An 18,166-nucleotide genomic window follows, 5' to 3' on the forward strand; every position below is an offset into this window, starting at 1 on the left:
TTTTTAGCTCTGGCCATGTTTCATGATAAAAGTGTTGGCTCTTTATTGACAACACTTCTGTGCCATGGTTTCTCATCTAGTTAACACTTATCAATACTAAGCAAAAGGACCCCTGGGAGCCATCACCAGTCTTTGGTTTTAGAATTAGAAGTTTCAGGATAATACACGTTTGCAGTTCAGAAACGTATTGCCCATCTTCATTTGAAAAAATTACATATTCCCCAGCCAATCACTGCATCGCTAATGGCCTGTGGATTCACGTCTCTAGATATACACAAATCTTTTTAATTTAATAACTTCAAAACTACTGAGCAGATTTACACCAAATTACAAAAAGATATCTTTCTGGACCAAGATCTAGTTTTTTGCCAAAGTTAGTGTACTTCTGTTCAGAGGTTCAGGTGTCTAAAATGCATGGAGAAAATGTGTTTTGGGGACCTCCCCTTTTTCTTGGCCCCAGTTTGACGAATCACCCCGTACCTTTTCAGACACCAGATGAATTGACTGGTACACTAGTTTTGAAAATTTGGTGAAGATTCGTCAAACAGCGTCAAAGTTATTAGCTATACGAAAAAGCGATTTTCCTATGGTAACTAGGTCCTAACTAAAATTACACACTGGCGACCGCCAGCAGGTAATATTAAATGAACGTATGATAGAGATAGATATATATATATATACACACACACACACACACACACACACACAAACATATACTTTGTTTCTAAAACAAGTTTGCAACGGTTTGACAAATTTACACAGAACCTTTCTAAAAGATTCATCCACTTTGGCTCCTTCATGGAAAATTAAGTGCCAATCCATCAAGCTGGAAAAAAGAACAAGCATTGGCAAAGCCAATAGGCTTTGCCTATGCTCACTTAGGAGCTATGTTATTGCAGGGCCACTGTAATTATGCGGCAGGAGAGGGCCAAATTAGGCGGCAGGGTTGAGTAAAATATGTGGTAAGAAAAGCTAAATTATGCTGCATAATGCAGCACATTTTGCAATAGTATTACTTCATTGTTTCATCATTTTTAAACTAAGTAACGCTGTTCGGGCATTGGATGCACTTCATTAGTACCAGTTTAATACCTAAATAGAGCAATAAGCAGAAGATCAGTGACAAGTCCACCTTTGCAAAGGGCCTTCCACGGCGCAGCAACGTGTCACTGCATTTTAATTAACTTTTGAATCACCTGGACTAGAACATTTTTTTTCTAGAGAATTCAGATTATGCAGCAGAGGATAGATTTGGCAAATTTATAATAATGCAAAAATCACAACAGCCGCACAATCGCATAACTCCGGTGGTACTGTCTGGTCAACCTCACACAGAGGTACAACAATTCCACTCATGGCCATGCATGGGTGCAGGCATACTGAATTGCTGCACCCTGGGTAAACTACCCAATGCTGTCTCTCAAGCATTAATCAGTTAACTAAAATATACTGAAAGACTAGGACACCCTATGCACTCCCATTTAAAACACTGATATGTCCACGATGTACTAAACGTGAAACTCAGCATTCCAAAGCCACAAGCAATGTAGAAGATAAAATAAAGCTGTGTCAGAGGGAACCAATGATATACAGAATTACTGTACTTGGAACTAGGAGCTTCAAGATTCCTGTGACTACCACCCAGATGGGCAAGACTGTTTTAGGCACACTGAATTGAAGGTTGCTGTTTCAAACCTCCATGCAGCCCCTTCAAGTTTCACATTGGGAGAGATGGTCTAATGTTCTCCTCCGGCAGGAGCGATTTGTAAAATGTATGCCAAGCTATAGCAGTTAGTTGATAGCAGTGCGCCTCCTTGAAAATTCAAATTACGCTTCTGAGCCTTTTGGAATATTTGCAGTCTCAGCTAGTGTATCATAAACCAAAATTATTAAGTTAGCGTACAACTTTATATTTTTATACATGAAGCATAGCAACCACACCCACACTCAATACTTTAAAGATGCTGAGGTCTTACTTGTGTCATACACATGCAGAAAAAGCAAAGCAACATTTTTAAAAAAAAAGAACAAAAAAAAACAAGGGTACTGAATGCTCCTGTACATCACAGCAGCTTCTTCTGTTCATTCTATTGGATGCCGAACAGCACGCCCACCCCTAAAACCATCACCCGGATTTGTAAGTTGCAGTTTCGAGGATAATTACATTAAAGTCTCAACGACGTCTCTCGGCCATCTTGGTGCAGTAGGATGGAAGTGTACTCAATAACAGAAGTGACAGTGAACTTGTGGAGGTGGGGCGCTTTGCGCAGTGCACACAGAGAGTTTTCGTTTTTACGGAAATCCAAGCTATCAGTGCTGTTGACGCAGCTTGGTTATGAAGAAGATATTTAATAATGCAAAAATATTTTTAATTATTAAAAAAAAAAAAAACACAGAAAAGCAAATCTGCCAGTTAAAAAATAATAAACAAAACAATCTTTGTTATAATAAAGAAACTCATAGCTTCACAATTAAAAGGGCCAGAAGAGCAAGCATGGCTAGGCAGAAAAGAAACAATAGAAAAGGAAGAAAAAAATAAAAAGCAGTAGGGAGATGGACGGAGATGTCGCTATGATATAACTAAAAACGCTCTGATAAAATGAGAATGGGGATTCAAACACAAGCAAAGATAAAAAATATCTTTTGAGGTTGCCTGTCCAACCCTGCGGTCACACGCCAAGCCATCCTTTTAGTTTTTTGGTCTATATAGCTCGGTTTCAGCTATAAAAAAAAACGTGACAAATATCACGAGCAGTGTACATGGCAGTTTCAAACAACTGATTTAAAATACATCTTTAAAATGAAAACAAATAAAACAGCCAAAGACAACACAGAGTAATCGAATTTAATAGACAGGGGTAAGAATGTTGGCATCCGTGTTACGTAAAAGCCCTGCATCTTATCGCTCATGGGTATAATGCTAACACGTGCAATTGTAAAATACACACTTAAAATGTAAGGCGACTGATTTATTTCAAAGCTGACCAAACTAGGCTCCTGAACATTTCATCTTTCATCGGTCTGATTTTTATTCTCTTTTAGTTGCTGGGTTTCCGAGTGACCTTGTGCACGGTGTGTGCCAGAAACAAAGAGCATGGAAGCATTGAGCGAGAGTGAAACATTTCAGTCATTGTTCTCGGACATTTAACCGAATCCCACAAGTACAGGTGTGCATGTCATGCATGCCAGTAAACAGTGACTGGAATGAGTGCTTGGTCTAAGTTGCAGCAATGGCAAAAGAAGGGAGGAAGAGCAGGAAGTGAAAGCCAGGGAGGTGCTGGCCCATGGGAAGCAAGTAAATTAGAGCAACATTGGAATCAACGAATGATACATTCAGGTAAATAAGGGGGTGGGTTCTAAGTCCCTTTTAAGATTTTTTTTCAAAATACAAAAGACTTTGCAAGCACAAAAAGTAGGCAGGCGGGCTCAATACTGCCCCTTCCATCAGCTACCAAGCTCTAGAACAGTGGTTCCCAACCTGTGGTCCAGGAACCCCTGGGGGTCCTCAAAGCCTCTTCAGGGGGTCCGCAAATGCTTAGGAAATTAAATAATATTAACAGATTAGGTCCCCAGATTTCAGTATTGACTCAGTTTGGGGTCCCTGGATTCCAAAAATAATTCAGTGGGGGTCCCCATTAAGATAAAAGTTGGTCTCCACAGAAATGAAAAGGTTGGGAAGTAATGCTCTAGAACTTGAACATCTCTAAATAAATCTTTTGACAGTTGCATGTGACCATTTGACAGGTTCTAACTATGCAGGTTTGCGGGGGTGGGGGGCAAGGACCCAATGTTTGTGTGTATTGGCATTTTAAGGCCCTAAATGTAAGGTTTGATGTGAGAGTCCATCATTCCCTTTGAAAGCCTCCATTTTTATTTTCCCTATCCCTTAGAGAGAAACTTAACAAGCATTTTCAATGCAACGGGGCTCGCATTTGCTCGAGTTGGAGCTATTTGCGTAGTAAACTTCTAACTTAACTTTTCTTGCCACACAAATTTAAAAAAAAAAAAAAACAGCACGATCGCGCTATGTAAAATGCAGCACGATCGCACTGAAATTGAAAAAACAGAGCGTAATCGGGCAATGTAAACCCCAGCGCAATCGCGCTGCGGGGAAAATTAACAAATAAAGTAGTCCAGAAACCAGGCTCAAAACATCGAGCCTCGCATGTTTCCAGTAGTTTACCGGTGCTGTGTAGGCGGCTAAATACCGGAAAAGGCAAGACGTATGCATGCCTTTCACAAACGAAAGCAAGCAGATTTTAAAGAGCAAGCCCAGGAACCAATGAAAGAGACTGACGTGACCTGGGCGTGGTTTGAAGCCCAAAGAGAGATTACTTTATGGACAGAGTGCTTTGCGCTCGCCCATAAAAATGAGAGGAGATGGTTTCACCACCACATTGCTGAAGGGGCACGGTACCACAAAAGCACAACCCCGGTTCTTTCACCAGAGGATTCATACTTGATCTAGTCACTTTAGCCTTGCTACCCTTGGAATTTTCTGCCAACAATGCTTTACTTTTCACGGTAAAGCAACGGAACACCAGGCTGTTTACTGACACTCATTACCAACTGCATGTACTACTGGTTAGTATTTTATTTTATTTTTAATACTAGTGCTTTCATTTTTCTCTAGGAGGAAATCATTCAAATTAATTAAATACATTATATGAGGTTGGACGAGCTTGTTGGGGGAGTGTGCCTGAAAAGGTTTTCACTTTTAAGTTACTGGATCAAGGTGGCACCAGGCTAGTCACTAGTAAATAATTGTAAGACACAGAAATCTGATGGTCATGGCATACCGTCACCACAAATGCATATACAATTTTTGTTTTAACTAGTTATAGTGCCAGAAATATATCACTTGGCAGCCACTTTGGAATCCTTAATACATAAGTAATATATAATGCTGGTGGATACCTCTGAGGATACAGGCATCAGGAGGTGAGTAAGTTAGGTTAGGGTGTATTTTATTAAATAAGCTTGGGTTCTGGGATAGATATGAACTATGTCAATACGCTGGGAGATGCTTTGTGTTATTTTGAATACTTGTGGAGCAATGATAGGCATAAAACAGCTGCCCGATTGCGTGGCAGAACTCTGTGGAAAAGGATATATGTGTTGTGAAATATATTTTTTTAATAATGTATCTTTTTGAATAACAAAAGGCCAGGAGTTTCATAAATGGGTTACAGACAATCCCTTTTTCAATCTTCTCCCAGCAGAGGATCAAGGCAGTAAGGGAGAAGGGTAAAGCAAGTTGAGTACATACTGCACCAGTCCTTTACACCTTACAGTGCAACATAAATTCACCTGGCCAAGCCACTAATTATTTTTATTGTTTATCACTAAAGAAAAGCAAAATATTACCATGGTGTAACTGTGGGAGTGCTATAAAAGAGAGCGAACAAGCACTAAGTGTGAAATTACAATGAATATGATTCTCCATACCCTGTCTTTCTTGCTCTCCCTCATTTTAAAATGACTGAGAACCAAATTACACAATATGCCAAATCCTGGGGAGGGGGGGGCACATCATATGCCAGACACCTCTTCAAGCAAACACAGTGCACAGAACTTTATGATCAGAAGCAGAATATTTATGTAAAGATGCATCCACTGAATTCGAGTTATCCAAAGTAGCTGCCCAACAGCAAAGGGGACTTGCCTTTGTGATGTGGGCAGTCCTTAGTTGTGATGAGTATACGCTGGAATCAAGTTGTGCAAGTGGCACTGCCAACAGCATTACCCATAACCTTAAACACAGAGCAGGTGTCCATTGCACACAGACATGGCAAAAGACCATTCAGCCACTCTTTGCCTTTCTCAAGTACCAAGCACATAGTAGCACTGCGCGCAATAAATTCCAAAGTCATGTTTGTATCTCTTATGAAATGATGGCCCTAACAATCTGTACAAAATTACCCAAAAACAAACATTCCCATTTGAGTTTGATCTTGAAAGGTTTTGTGGAGTTTGGTCAATGGTACACTAAGGTATATGGGCGCAAGGGTCAAACCCCAAACGTAGCATTAGCCACAAAACAGCATGTGATTAGATAATACAATTACTAAGATTCACACACATATCCAATCAAAATATGGAGAATTTTAATAACAAAAATAAAATATTCAGGAAATGTGCCAAGAAATGTAGAAACTATCTTTTAGCTCCACTGGCAAATGCATGTACAAAGATATGTGTATTTATCAGAAATTTTGACTTTCTAAGTATGCGAGTATAAATGTTAATGACTTTTAACAAACATCCACTCTGCGTATTGTTGTATGGAATCAAAAAAAAAAAATTGTTATTAAATTTTGCACGTATAAAGTAACAGCAAGACGTGATAAATACCCCATCATTATACCACAAATGAGCCACTGTATGGAGCATCATCTATCGTGAACAGTGATCACTTTTGCAACATTGCAGATATGTACTGAAATTGCTACCAAGTCAAGCATATCAAGCAATAAACATTTCCCATAAAACCCATTACACTCAATTAAAAAAAAAAAAAAAAAAAAAAAAATCCTAGCCCAACAAAACAACAAAGAAAAGTTAAAAAATAAAATAAATAAAAAAAAAAACATTTGTATCCAACTTAGGTACATGGATATTACATAATTTAACCTAAACATAAAGCGTCTGGCAGAAGGGGTCCGTAGGAGAGTCACTTAGCGGGGGAACACAATCCTTGTCTAAGGAGGCTCCCGTTCTCCACCTTTAGAATTGGATGAGATGAAACGCCCTCAAAAGTGTGGGGCAAGCAATTAAAAGGTAGTCCTCTGGAGAGGTAGGACACCAGGGGACCCCAAGCGAATTCAAAGCTTTTAAAATGGTTAAAAGATAATGTCCACCATTCTTTCCAATGTGACAGCTTGCTATAAATGGGTGGGCCATAGTGTCAGCGCTGGTGCCTCTCCTCTTCGAAGCTGCAGCTAGTGCCAATTCGCCTGCACCAGTCACAACCACATTGTGGCTCTATCGTTTTTAGTTTGGCATTTAAAGGTGTCATCGCGCAGACCCAATAATGCAAATCCCAGGGTATCAGGGATTGAGCATCCCAGTATGTCTTTGATTTGCACCAAGTTCTGGTACCAAAATGGACAAATAATCTGACACACCCACCATGTGTGTCAAAAATCACCTAGTAACCCACACCCTCACTAGCATAAGTCAGAAATGTTGGGGAAGATTTTTTCCAACTTGGTGGGATACAGATACCAGTCAGAGTATTTTCTAAAGTGCTTCTCTCATGCCCATAGAGGGGGTTGCATTTCGGAATGCCTCTCCAGAGTTTGTGCAATTTTCCTTCAGGAATTTTCTCCTAGAGATTATGTTTCCAGAAAGTAATATGGCATGGCTGCGGGGTAGGATGTGGAGTGAGCAATAAGGAGTACAGAAAGGAAATATTTCCCCTGGAGGATCTCGCCCTTCGAACAAATTGCTCATTTAGGGGTAAGGTCTTTAGTAGCGGCTATTCTGATGTCAAGGTGGGGTACCCAGTGTTTCAATTGTGTATACCGGTAATGTCCTGATCTGAAAGGTGGAAGTTTACTGATTACATTTGAAAGTTAAAATGCCCCAGTTATGAAAGAGATCTGAGAGGGTGAGACAGCCCTGCCCCCCTTCCAGGCATCAAAAGAACCTGGCAAAATAGCCAGAGATCATCTACATAAAAAGGGAAGGTAGCCCATTTTGCAGTATTATTCAACTAGGCAATTTTTCTTTTGGGGGGGGGGGGTGCTTAATGCCTTTGGCTTCCATAACACACCCCATATAAATCTCCCCAATACTTCCCTGTCCATGTGTAACCAATGTTTGCCCGATTTGTGGAGTGACCACTCTGAGATGACTCGTAATTGTGCTGCTTTATAATAGAGTTGGAATTCTGGGAGGGCTAAACGCCCTGCGCCTTTTGGAAGTTGGACCAATTTAAATGGTAATCGGGCCCTACGATTCTGACATATAAAGCCTGTGATTAGTGTGCACAGAGTCATAAGGAACTTGCGATCTAGCTCTATGAGAAGACCTTGAAAAATATATAGATCCCTGGGCAAGACCAACATCTTGATGGCATGTATGCATCAGAGCCAGGAAAGATACATAGGTGCCCATCGATAGAGGTCTACCTTCAATTGTTGCAGAAACAGTGGGTAGTTGGAACAAAACAGGTCTAATAGCTTAGGGATGATTATAATGTTGAGATAAGTGATGTCTTTTTTTAGCCCATTGGAAGTGGGTAGAGGCCACTAGGGTCTCCATGTCAGCGCTGGGCTAAGTCAGGTGGAGTAAGAAGGATTTAGTCAAGGTAACTTGAAAGCCAACCACCTCTTCATATATGTGCAATTCGTCTTAGAAGGCTGTTAGTTAGAGGTAGAGAGAGGTAAGCATTAATAGAACAGCGACAGTGAATAAAGAAATGTGATGTCTTACTGATCCAAAAGTAAGACCTCTGAGAACAGGTGCTGAACATATTTTAGCCACTAGAGGTTCGATACTAGAAGCAAATAAAAGCAGGGAGAGGAGGCATCCCTGTCTCCTCCCCCTCTCTAGATGTAAAGGCTCTGAGCTCATGTCATTAATCAAAACCCTAGACCAAGGTGCTGCATAGTTGGCCCTTGTTATTGCCATGAATTAGTAACAGCAACCAAAGCATTTCAGTGTATAAAATAGAAAGGGCTAATTCACCTAGTTGAATGCCTTCTCTGCATCAAGACCTAGCAGTGTTGCGTAGGCTCTCATTATTCTAATGAGACTACTGGATTTTGAGCAGCAACATCGTCCACGGTGTTGGAGACTGAGTCTGACCCACGGTGGGTGACACCTGTCGCTCTAAATCCGGTTTTGCTCCGGCTAACTAGCAGTGCCTCATCTCTGCCAGAAGACAGGGATGATTGGGCAGCCGATCACATGACATATTAGGCTTCTCAGGGAAGTCGTGGTCACTCAGGTCACATCCGGTTCTCTCATTCACAATACAGTCTCGTATACAAATGATAGACAGAAGCAGTATATGTTTCAATAACAGATTTAATAAAACAACTGCATCTTAGATAGCAAAGCGTGAGCTGCAATAACCAGGATGATACAGCATGACAATATTAAAATGGTGACGGGAAGAGTGAAGCATAAGAATAACGCTATCATAGTGTCACTAGGATTGATGGACTATTTCCTATCTAAGTCAATCTGAGCACAGCATGCTAAGCTCCAATTCTGCCTTTCTGGTTCCCCCGGGAGGACATTAACTCTCATACCTGAGAAAAGGCCTGTAGTCTGCGTTAGCATCTGTAGCGAAGCATTCAGCAATCAGCATACAGCTGTGGGTCCCTGGATGGAATCTCCCTCTTAACGTGTAATGGAACTAGGAAGTGTTTTTATAATAACACAGCTGACGTTCTAAGAAAATGTCTCTACGTAAGGATGTGTGTTTTCTACTAATGTTGAAGACTAAACTTCTACCACGTTCACCAGCAATGTACCAAACTGTACCCTTGATTTGAGAACACAGTGTTGAATTAAGCAAAAACAGTTAGATAGATGAAAATAAAACAAGACCATAAAACTGGTTATTGTAAAAATAACAATGCAAAGCTGAATAAAATATATCTAGGTTAAAGTGCACAGCAGCCTAATGTGTAAAACTAATGTGCATGGAGCTATTTCTAAAATGGCTACACAACACCCTCCCCTTGTCTGTTGAAAGTGGTTCAAAGCCAAAACGTAAAATCTCATAGCTAGAAGATCAACCTAAGATATATATATGTATATAAAAACTAAGTCAATCTGGACAAGTTAAAAGGCCACACAAGCATACTACAAGGGAATTTAAAACATGAGCATGTGACTTCATAATCCAATCAAAAGGACATGTCAATTTAGAAAAGTTCCAAACTAGGCATGGGTCATGGAGAACAAGAGATCTTCCACTTCGGCAGATGTCAAAGAGAGAAAGTCCTCGCCAGAAAGGATCAAGGAACAAGTGTGTTCCATAGCCCCAGTGTCAACCAAGGCGGCATCCCGTGGAGTGCCCATTGATGAATTGTCGACAACTTCCTCCAGGAAGGGTAACTCATGTAGGAAAGTACCAGCTTGCCTTGCATGTTACCCCCATATTTCACTGCATGTATGTTGTTTTAGCCCATGTGTCACTGGGATCCTGCCAGGCAGGACCCCAGTGCTCATAGTATGTGCCCTGTATGTGTTCCCTGTGTGGTGCCTAACTGTATCACTGAGGCTCTGCTAACCAGAACCTCGGTGTTTATGCTCTCTCTGCTTTCAAAATTTGTCACTGCATGCTAGTGACTAAATTTACCAATTCTCATTGGCACACTGGTACAACAAAATAATTCCCTTGTATATGGTACTTGGGTACTAAGGGTATTGGGGTTCCAGGAGATCCCTATGGGCTGCAGCATTTATTTTGCAACCCATAGGGAGCTCAGACAATTTTTACACAGGCCTGCCACTGCAGCCTGCGTGAAATAATGTCCACGTTATTTCACAACCATTTTACACTGCACATAAGTAACTTATAAGTCACCTATATGTCTAACCTTCACCTGGTGAAGGTTGGGTGCCAAGTTACTTAGTGTGTGGGCACCCTGGCACTAGCCAAGATGCCCCCACATTGTTCAGGGCAAATTCCCTGGACTTTGTGAGTGCGGGGACACCTTTACACGAGTGCACTATACATAGGTCAGTCACTACCTATGTATGGCCTCACAATGGTAACTCCGAACATGGCCATGTAACATGTCTAAGATCATGGAATTGTCACCCCAATACCATTCTGGTATTGGGGGGACAATTCCATGATCCCCTGGGTCTCTAGCACAGAACCCGGGTACTGCCAAACTGCCTTTCCGGGGTTTCCACTGCAGCTGCTGCCAACCCCTCAGACAGGTTTCTGCCCTCCTGGGGTCCAGGCAGCCCTGGCCCAGACATGTGTCTGTCTACCCTTGATGAAGCCAGACTGATCCAGGTGACCCATTATGGAGGCTGCATTTTTTGGTACAGCTTGGCGTCTAAATTGAGCAGTGTGATGGGTCTGTATGAGCCACAGAAGTGGGGGTCTTGGCCCAGTTTCGGGATAACTGATACAAGTGCTTTGCTCATGGAGGGCGTGACCGCACCAGCCTTAGCTAAGTGACTGAAAAGGGTGGCCAGATGGAGAAATAGGTCAAAACTGAACGTTTTTAAAATTGGCCTGTGTGGCCATCCAGCCCAGGTGACTTATGGAGTTTCAAAAAAACATTTTAACTGTAAATAAGAAAAGACCTTACGTTGATACAACCCAGAAAGACAATCAATTGTTGGAAGTTTTCAAGCAAAAATATAGACCTGTGTACTTTGCTGAAATGAATAGAATGCTCTCAAAAATCACAAATATTAAACTATGTGGTAGTTGGTACAAGATAGTGAAATGTGGTGGCAAAACCTAAGGGGGGAAAAACTAATTGTCCTTAATGAACACTTCTCATCCCCACTATAAAACTAGCATTGACAAATCCAATAGTTCTGCTTCTAAACGAGTGCTGATAAAAGCAATAAAACAAAATGTAGCAGTGTAAAACAAATTAATAAGATAAAGAATTAAATGTGCAACAAGAAAGTTACTTTCCAGGTGTAAAACAGAGGTAGAAGGATACATCAGATCCTCCAATGGAAAGAAAGCAAACTAAAATACTCCTGTTGGCTGATCCAGATATGACTGACAATGTTTCAGGCCAATTGCTGAAAATTCTAGCTGCTTAAGAAAACATTAGCTGAAGAAGGCTGAACCAAAGCCCCCTGGAGTGTGTAAAAAATCCAATGTTCTCTATGTATGATGCGAACACATTCCAGGTCAGGCCTAAAACAAGATCAGCTGCTACCGTTCTTCACTGGAGCACAGGCAAACTGCAAACACACAGGACCTGATTTATATTTTGGCAGATAGGTTACTCAACCACAAAGGATACTCAGTCCATCGAAACAGAAATCCCATAATAATGGAATTTATATTTTGGCAGTCTGGATATCCATCACCATTGCGATGGAGTAACCGGTCTGCCAAAATATAAAAATCAGGCCCTCAGTCAACACTTTCTATCTGGTAAATATTAGTTATTGCAAAGAGTTAAGTCTGATGCTCAGGCTAAAGCAGCCCTACATACAAGTGACATAGGGAACTCAGTAATTGATAACAATCTTGATGCTATATTCATTACAGCAACCAGATCACCTTACCCACCACAGACAGATTCAATTACCTGGACCCACAGAACTACAGCATTTAAATTTTCAACAGACCATAAAAGGTTTTTGCAGTTATCCTTTAGACACTGTAAGCCCTGTTCACTTCATCAACCCACGACTCACAAAACCTTTGAAATACTTGCATGCTACTTTACCCTGAGCACCACCCAGACAATCACGTTCCATCTCTTCTACCAGCACCCAGTCACAAACAAACATTCAACATGGAAGCGTCTGGCCTCATAACAGCAACCTCTACTGGCTTTGCAAACAACATATTCCTCTGAAACGTCAGCTTTACAGGCAGCACACCCACAAAGAGTAGTGTGATCAGGAACAGATTTCTTGAAGTTGATCACACTGTAGATTGTCCTTCTTACAGCACTAACTTTTAGTATTTGTCAAAAGACTCGAATGTTGAGCTAACTATTTCTTCTATGTTCATTCAGCTCCCAAAGTAATTATTTCTGGTGTACTGTAGGAATTAACGGTGTGGCTGACTGATTGAAACAAGAATCGGCAAAGCCAACAGGTCCTGTCTATACTAGACATAATGGCTTTTGCAATCTGTTTTGCCATGTTGTCCACAGCGAAGCTGCTGTTCAGCATGTTTGTAGGCTCAACCCTAAAAAAACACCTCGGCACTAAAATACATCTTAGTAAGGTCAACCTGATTATTTTGTGAGGTATGTGGCTATGTGGCATAGTTCCAGATAAACATTTCCCCCATTCCTTTAACTATGCATTGTCCAATGGATCCTCATCAAGACTCCCGCTTAGCCTTAAGGAAAAAGAACTAAGGCTAAAGGACAAAGAATTACATAACATATGCATTTGTTAAGTTCGTGTACACCACGTGGGGCAGTTTGGTGCTCAATAACATGTTTTTTTGTTACTCCACTCCATGATACTCATCTTATCAACCGTGGAAAAATGAAAAGCTGTGTAGACCCACCAAGATTGTAACCTGTGACCGGGAATCCAAAAACAGGTGCCTGACACGGATGCCCTAGTCCAGTGGTTCCCAACCTGTGGTCCGGGGACCCCTGGGGGTCCGTGAAGCCTTCTCAGGGGGTCCGCAACTGCTTAGAAAATTAAAAACTATTAACAGATTAGGTCCCCAGCTTTCAATAATAACTCAGTGTGGGGTCCCCGCATTTCAATAATGATTCATTGGGGGTCCCCGGGTTCCAGTAATGATAACGTGGGGGTCCATAGAAGTCAAACGGTTGGGAACCACTGCCCCAGTCCACTGTGACACCAGAGTTGGCTACACCCTTACACAGTGCTTCCATCCCTGTACAGTACAGCTATTTAGCATCCTTCCACACGCTTACAATTTGAAAAATTGATCTGAGGCTAACGGGGTGACACTGAACCTTTATCTATGAAGAAAGGAAGGACACCAGGCGTTTTAAGTGATGCTGAGTAACTGTGCACACTGGCTCTGGGATCAAGAGCTCTCACTAGATAGAAATGTTTTGAGTCCTGAAAACAGCACCACCAGATCCAGCAAAATGTTTCAACCACGCCAAGTGTTGCAGAAGCAAATATGACCAGCTCATATTTGATAGTAACTGTGTGCATTGCAGTGTGGAAGGGGTCATAAACATGGGCTAAATTACACCACAAAACGTGGGTTTGTGATATTCCCATTACTTGTTAACAAGGTTATATTGAAGTACAAAACATGCCAACCAAGCATACTGCACGAGATGTATTCTGCATCTTGTGTTAAACTCGTGGGCCCAAATTATCTCGTAAGAACGCACTGAGATTCCAACAGTGTACCAGAACTCGCATGACTTGCTTTCCTACCGTCTGTGTGCAATCCATTCTTTGACACGAACTATACTGGGACAAAGAACATTTTATGGAGAAATGCCATTAAGAAAAGTCAAATAGCTGCAATCCGATTTATGCATAAAGTGTGTCCAGCTGACACATACTGTGGTTCACTTCATTAATAACTCTCCAGCATATATGACTGCTATTCGAACCAAAAACAATTTGGTATTTGAAGGACTACAGTGCTATATGTCTGCTTCAAGGCAGCTACCTTTCAAGCATTTTGATACACGAAAAAACTGTTCTAAATGTCACCAACATAGCCAACAGATACGATTAATAGATTTGAGGCTTCCTTCAGCTAATTCATGAAAACTGATTGTGAACAATTGTGTATTCACTATTTGAATTTTTCAAACGGCGTAAGCTAGCCGTATTCTTTGGCGTCAAACTGCAATAATGCTTCACATAATTCCATTTAAGGTTCTTCCTGGAAGTTAGAAGATTTCCACAATCTATACTAATGACTTAATTGTAAATGTTTCATCTCATTACCAACTAAACTCCTGTCTACATTTTAACTTTTTAGACAAGCATCGTGCAATGTTTATAGCCTTCTAAAAGTAACAAAAAAAACTTGAATTGACGTTACGTATTGGACAATCCTACAACTTAACTTCGCGTTTCACCGAACCAACTCCCTGGAATTTACCTCAATCTGTTGAGAAGAGTCAAAAATAGCTAGAGGTGCTACTGTTTTCCTCCCCGTGTAGAAAAATAATTGTGGTCACTGCTCGCTTACAAGACGATGACTACCCAAAACCAAAATGATGGTTGCTCTGGTAAAATATATACATGAACTGCCCGCCAGAGCTTGCAGCTATAATTATGGCTGAAGAAAAAAAAAGTACAGCTATAAATATTCCTTGAGTATCCCGTAACGATGTTTTTAAAAAATGCTGTAAGATGTATTTATTCTCTGACATAGAGAACAGGATCACCTGTAAGGAGAAAACAGGTTTCATTTGCGTGACCAGTTTGATTATTAAAAGAGCATATGTGATTAGAGTTTCTATGTTTAATACATTCAGCGTGGAAAGGATAAACTTTCCAAACAAATTGACGTCAAATGTCAGATGTTTAAAGACTTTGTTTTGTTCCATTACGAAGAGTCGTAATATTGTGGCTTTCAGTGAATTCAAAATCTTATCTTGCTAGAATACTTAAGGTACAGTCTTGTCTCAGCAATAAGAAAATGCTCTAAACTAGTTGCGTGTGTGATCGGGAGACAACGAAAGAAAAATCTTGCATGTTTAGTCAATTCAAATCACCAACTTTCTAATGTCAGAAACACACACTATGAACTTAAAAATCTACCATAAAGCATAATACAAAACTGCACATCAACCACAATGCACTGCAAAGATTACCATACACAAGTAACACCACCGGGACATTCAGAGGCCGACTGTCTGACACTGTCCAAGTGAAGGAAACGCAGCCTCAGACACTAGACGGGAAGCGATCTTCTGGGCAAGGAAGGGGAGGGGGCTTTGGTCTCATTTCTGGCCTACAGATAGGCTACAACCGTCTCGCGTCATAAGTAAATAACTCACTCAGCCTTGTATCTTTCATTGGATTCTGGTACCTGTTGTCCTGCATTCGTAACTGGGTAAAAACAAACTACAACTCCAAAAATGTAAACACAGTGGGAAAAGTGGGGTCGTTGCTCTGCGCTCGTCATGGTCAGGGCAACCTTCTGCACACTGGGCACCAACGAGACCAAGCCATAACACAATTCTATGGCCGGTGGCCCCACTACTGTATTTTGTACTTTTATGCCCTCCCAACATCCTCTCGTTTATATACGCTTTAGTGCACTACTGGTACCTCCGTAGACGATTCTCACTTTTGGCGATCACATGATAAGATGCCACATTTCTAGAGGCATGTTGTTTCCTGGAAAGTAGTTGTTGCAGGCCAAAGCACCCATACAATTTTCTGCCCACTACACGGCCCCCAGTCACCCATGGTTCCACCGGCCCTCACCTTGTACACATCTCCGTAGGTGCCGCTGCCGATCCTCTGGATCAACTCGAAGTCCTCCTGCGGGTTGCGCCGGGACAGGTCAGAGCTCGAGGTCATCGTGCAGCCGCCTGCACGGGCCAGAGCCCAGGCCTCTTCTGCCGCAGCAAGGACTGCCCCGGGGGGCTATGCAGTAGACTGATCGTAGCCCTCCTCTCTCTAAAAATCAAATCACAGCATTAACAGGAGCCTGCGAACCCCCAACATGGCGTCGGGTGAAGCTAGTGCGCCTGCGTTGCCCAAGCAAGAGCAACGCAGCAGGCGCAGTGATGGGCGTGATCGTAAATGAAAAGGGGCGTGGCTAACAGCGGGAGCAGCACTCCAACAAGCCTGGAATGTACTGCTTCCAGCAGTTGCCTCGAGAAGGGAGGAGCGGTCAGCTTGTCAGTGGTTGTGGCTACGTAGTTTGGAGGCGTGTCTCTGAGGCGATAGGCGTTTACTTAAGGGTTAATGGGTGTGGTTATGAGGTGAAGGACTGTGGCTTAAACTAAGGTATATCCATAGCAGGCCTGGAATGTGGCTCTAGATTCACCTGCTTAATTTCGGATTTCGAAAGGACTGCCCTTACGAAAACAGTGTTAAAACTGCTGATACACGGAGAAAACATATTGGAGGCACTTTTAAGGGCATACATTAGAGTAAATCGTAGATATGTTATACCAGTAAACATTTTGTACTAGCCTGCTGGGTTTCTCTTCCACCTCTATGCCCACGATACCCAAATATACTTGAAAACAGTGCTTAATCTGAGCTGGTGGTTTCCAGTTTGGGGCATCGGCCCTTATTTTTGAGGGCCAGCACTTAGTTTTCTGCATCAGGCATTTACTGCGGGCAAAAGACACATATAGGAAAGGCAGAGGAGGACAAAAACGAAAAAGATTCGGAAAGGGAGAAAGCAGAAAGCTTCAAGAGTGAGCTGAAGGGTCAGGGAGTGGCTGTACATGGATTAAAGAGGCCTGAGATAGCCCACACATTTAAAAGCAGCAGCTGCGTGTTATAAAAAGAGAGCTTTGGGCACTGGCACATTTTTATTTACAAATTAAGCACTGCTTGAAAATCTCTTTCCCGCAGGACTTTGCCCTGCTTTCAAATACACTTGCAAAGATTCAAAACTGGATGTCTAACAACCATTTAAAACTCAACCCAACTAAAACAAATTTCTTCTGATCTCACCTGCGAAAGCAAAAATTCCTGTACAAGAATGGATGGACAACTTACTCACCTTCCTAGACTGCCTCACCATTGTCACAAGTGCCAGATCACTCGGCATCACCCTGGACAGGCTTCTCAATCTTCATAACCATGGCAAAAAATGCACAACACCAATTTAGTCAGCTTTAGGGTATCAGGCAACTGATTCCAGAACAAGACCTCAAAACAGTAATTGCAACCTCTCATTCTCTCTACACTAGACTACAGAATTACCCTTCTCTCAGGCATTCCCTAAGTTCACCTAGGCCCACTGAGAGCAACACGACATGCTGCAGCACGCTTCGTTGTAGGTCTCAAGAGACTTGACCACATTTCCCCTCCCCTGCTAACCCTCCCATAGCTCCCCATTGAAGTGCGGCCCCAATTCAAAATCGCTTGCTTCACCCACAGACCGCTGCACTCCTTCTTACACTCCTATATAAACGAGAAACTGAAAATCAGCAGAGAAAATAGGGGTTCCAGAACCACCCTTTACAGACCTGCCCCCTCAAAGCTCCAAAACTCACAATTCAGCAAAAACACACCATAACCCTAGAAAATCCAACAAACAGAGAAAGGGAGGGCGGGAGGGATGACAGAAACTAACCACACCCTACTCGTGTGTTGAACAACGGCCAAAGAGGCCACCCATACCCTTCTCACCAGCTAAAAATCATACTCAGTCCACCCACCAATACAAAATAACCATTCAGTGCCCTGGAGTGTTGCTGGAATGCACCACTCCTCTAACGGAGGCACTCCCCGCTGGGTGGAAACTACACCACAGGAACCTAAGTCTATAACAGCTGAGCTCATAGTGGTAAAATAACCCACCTGGAAGGAACCTAAAGTAGAA

The 18,166-nt window shown here is 42.0% G+C and overlaps 1 protein-coding gene across 5 annotated transcripts in view; it reads right to left on the minus strand.

Annotated features, from left to right (window-relative positions):
• MAP4K3 (mitogen-activated protein kinase kinase kinase kinase 3) overlaps nucleotides 1-16,351 on the minus strand; it is a 960,603-nt gene extending 944,252 nt beyond the window's left edge. For 3 of the 5 annotated variants that reach the window (XM_069235048.1, XM_069235046.1, XM_069235045.1), the window contains exon 1: nucleotides 16,084-16,342. In XM_069235048.1, coding sequence (XP_069091149.1) covers nucleotides 16,084-16,179 — 96 coding nt within the window. In that variant the 5' untranslated portion in view covers nucleotides 16,180-16,342. Of the gene's footprint in view, nucleotides 1-16,083 lie in introns of all 5 variants that reach the window. The other 2 variants (XM_069235044.1, XM_069235047.1) reach the window with 2 other exon arrangements.
• Nucleotides 16,352-18,166: the final 1,815 nt, after the last annotated feature.

This window comes from Pleurodeles waltl, chromosome 5, assembly GCF_031143425.1.
Source record: "Pleurodeles waltl isolate 20211129_DDA chromosome 5, aPleWal1.hap1.20221129, whole genome shotgun sequence".
Classification (NCBI taxonomy): Eukaryota; Metazoa; Chordata; class Amphibia; order Caudata; family Salamandridae; genus Pleurodeles; species Pleurodeles waltl.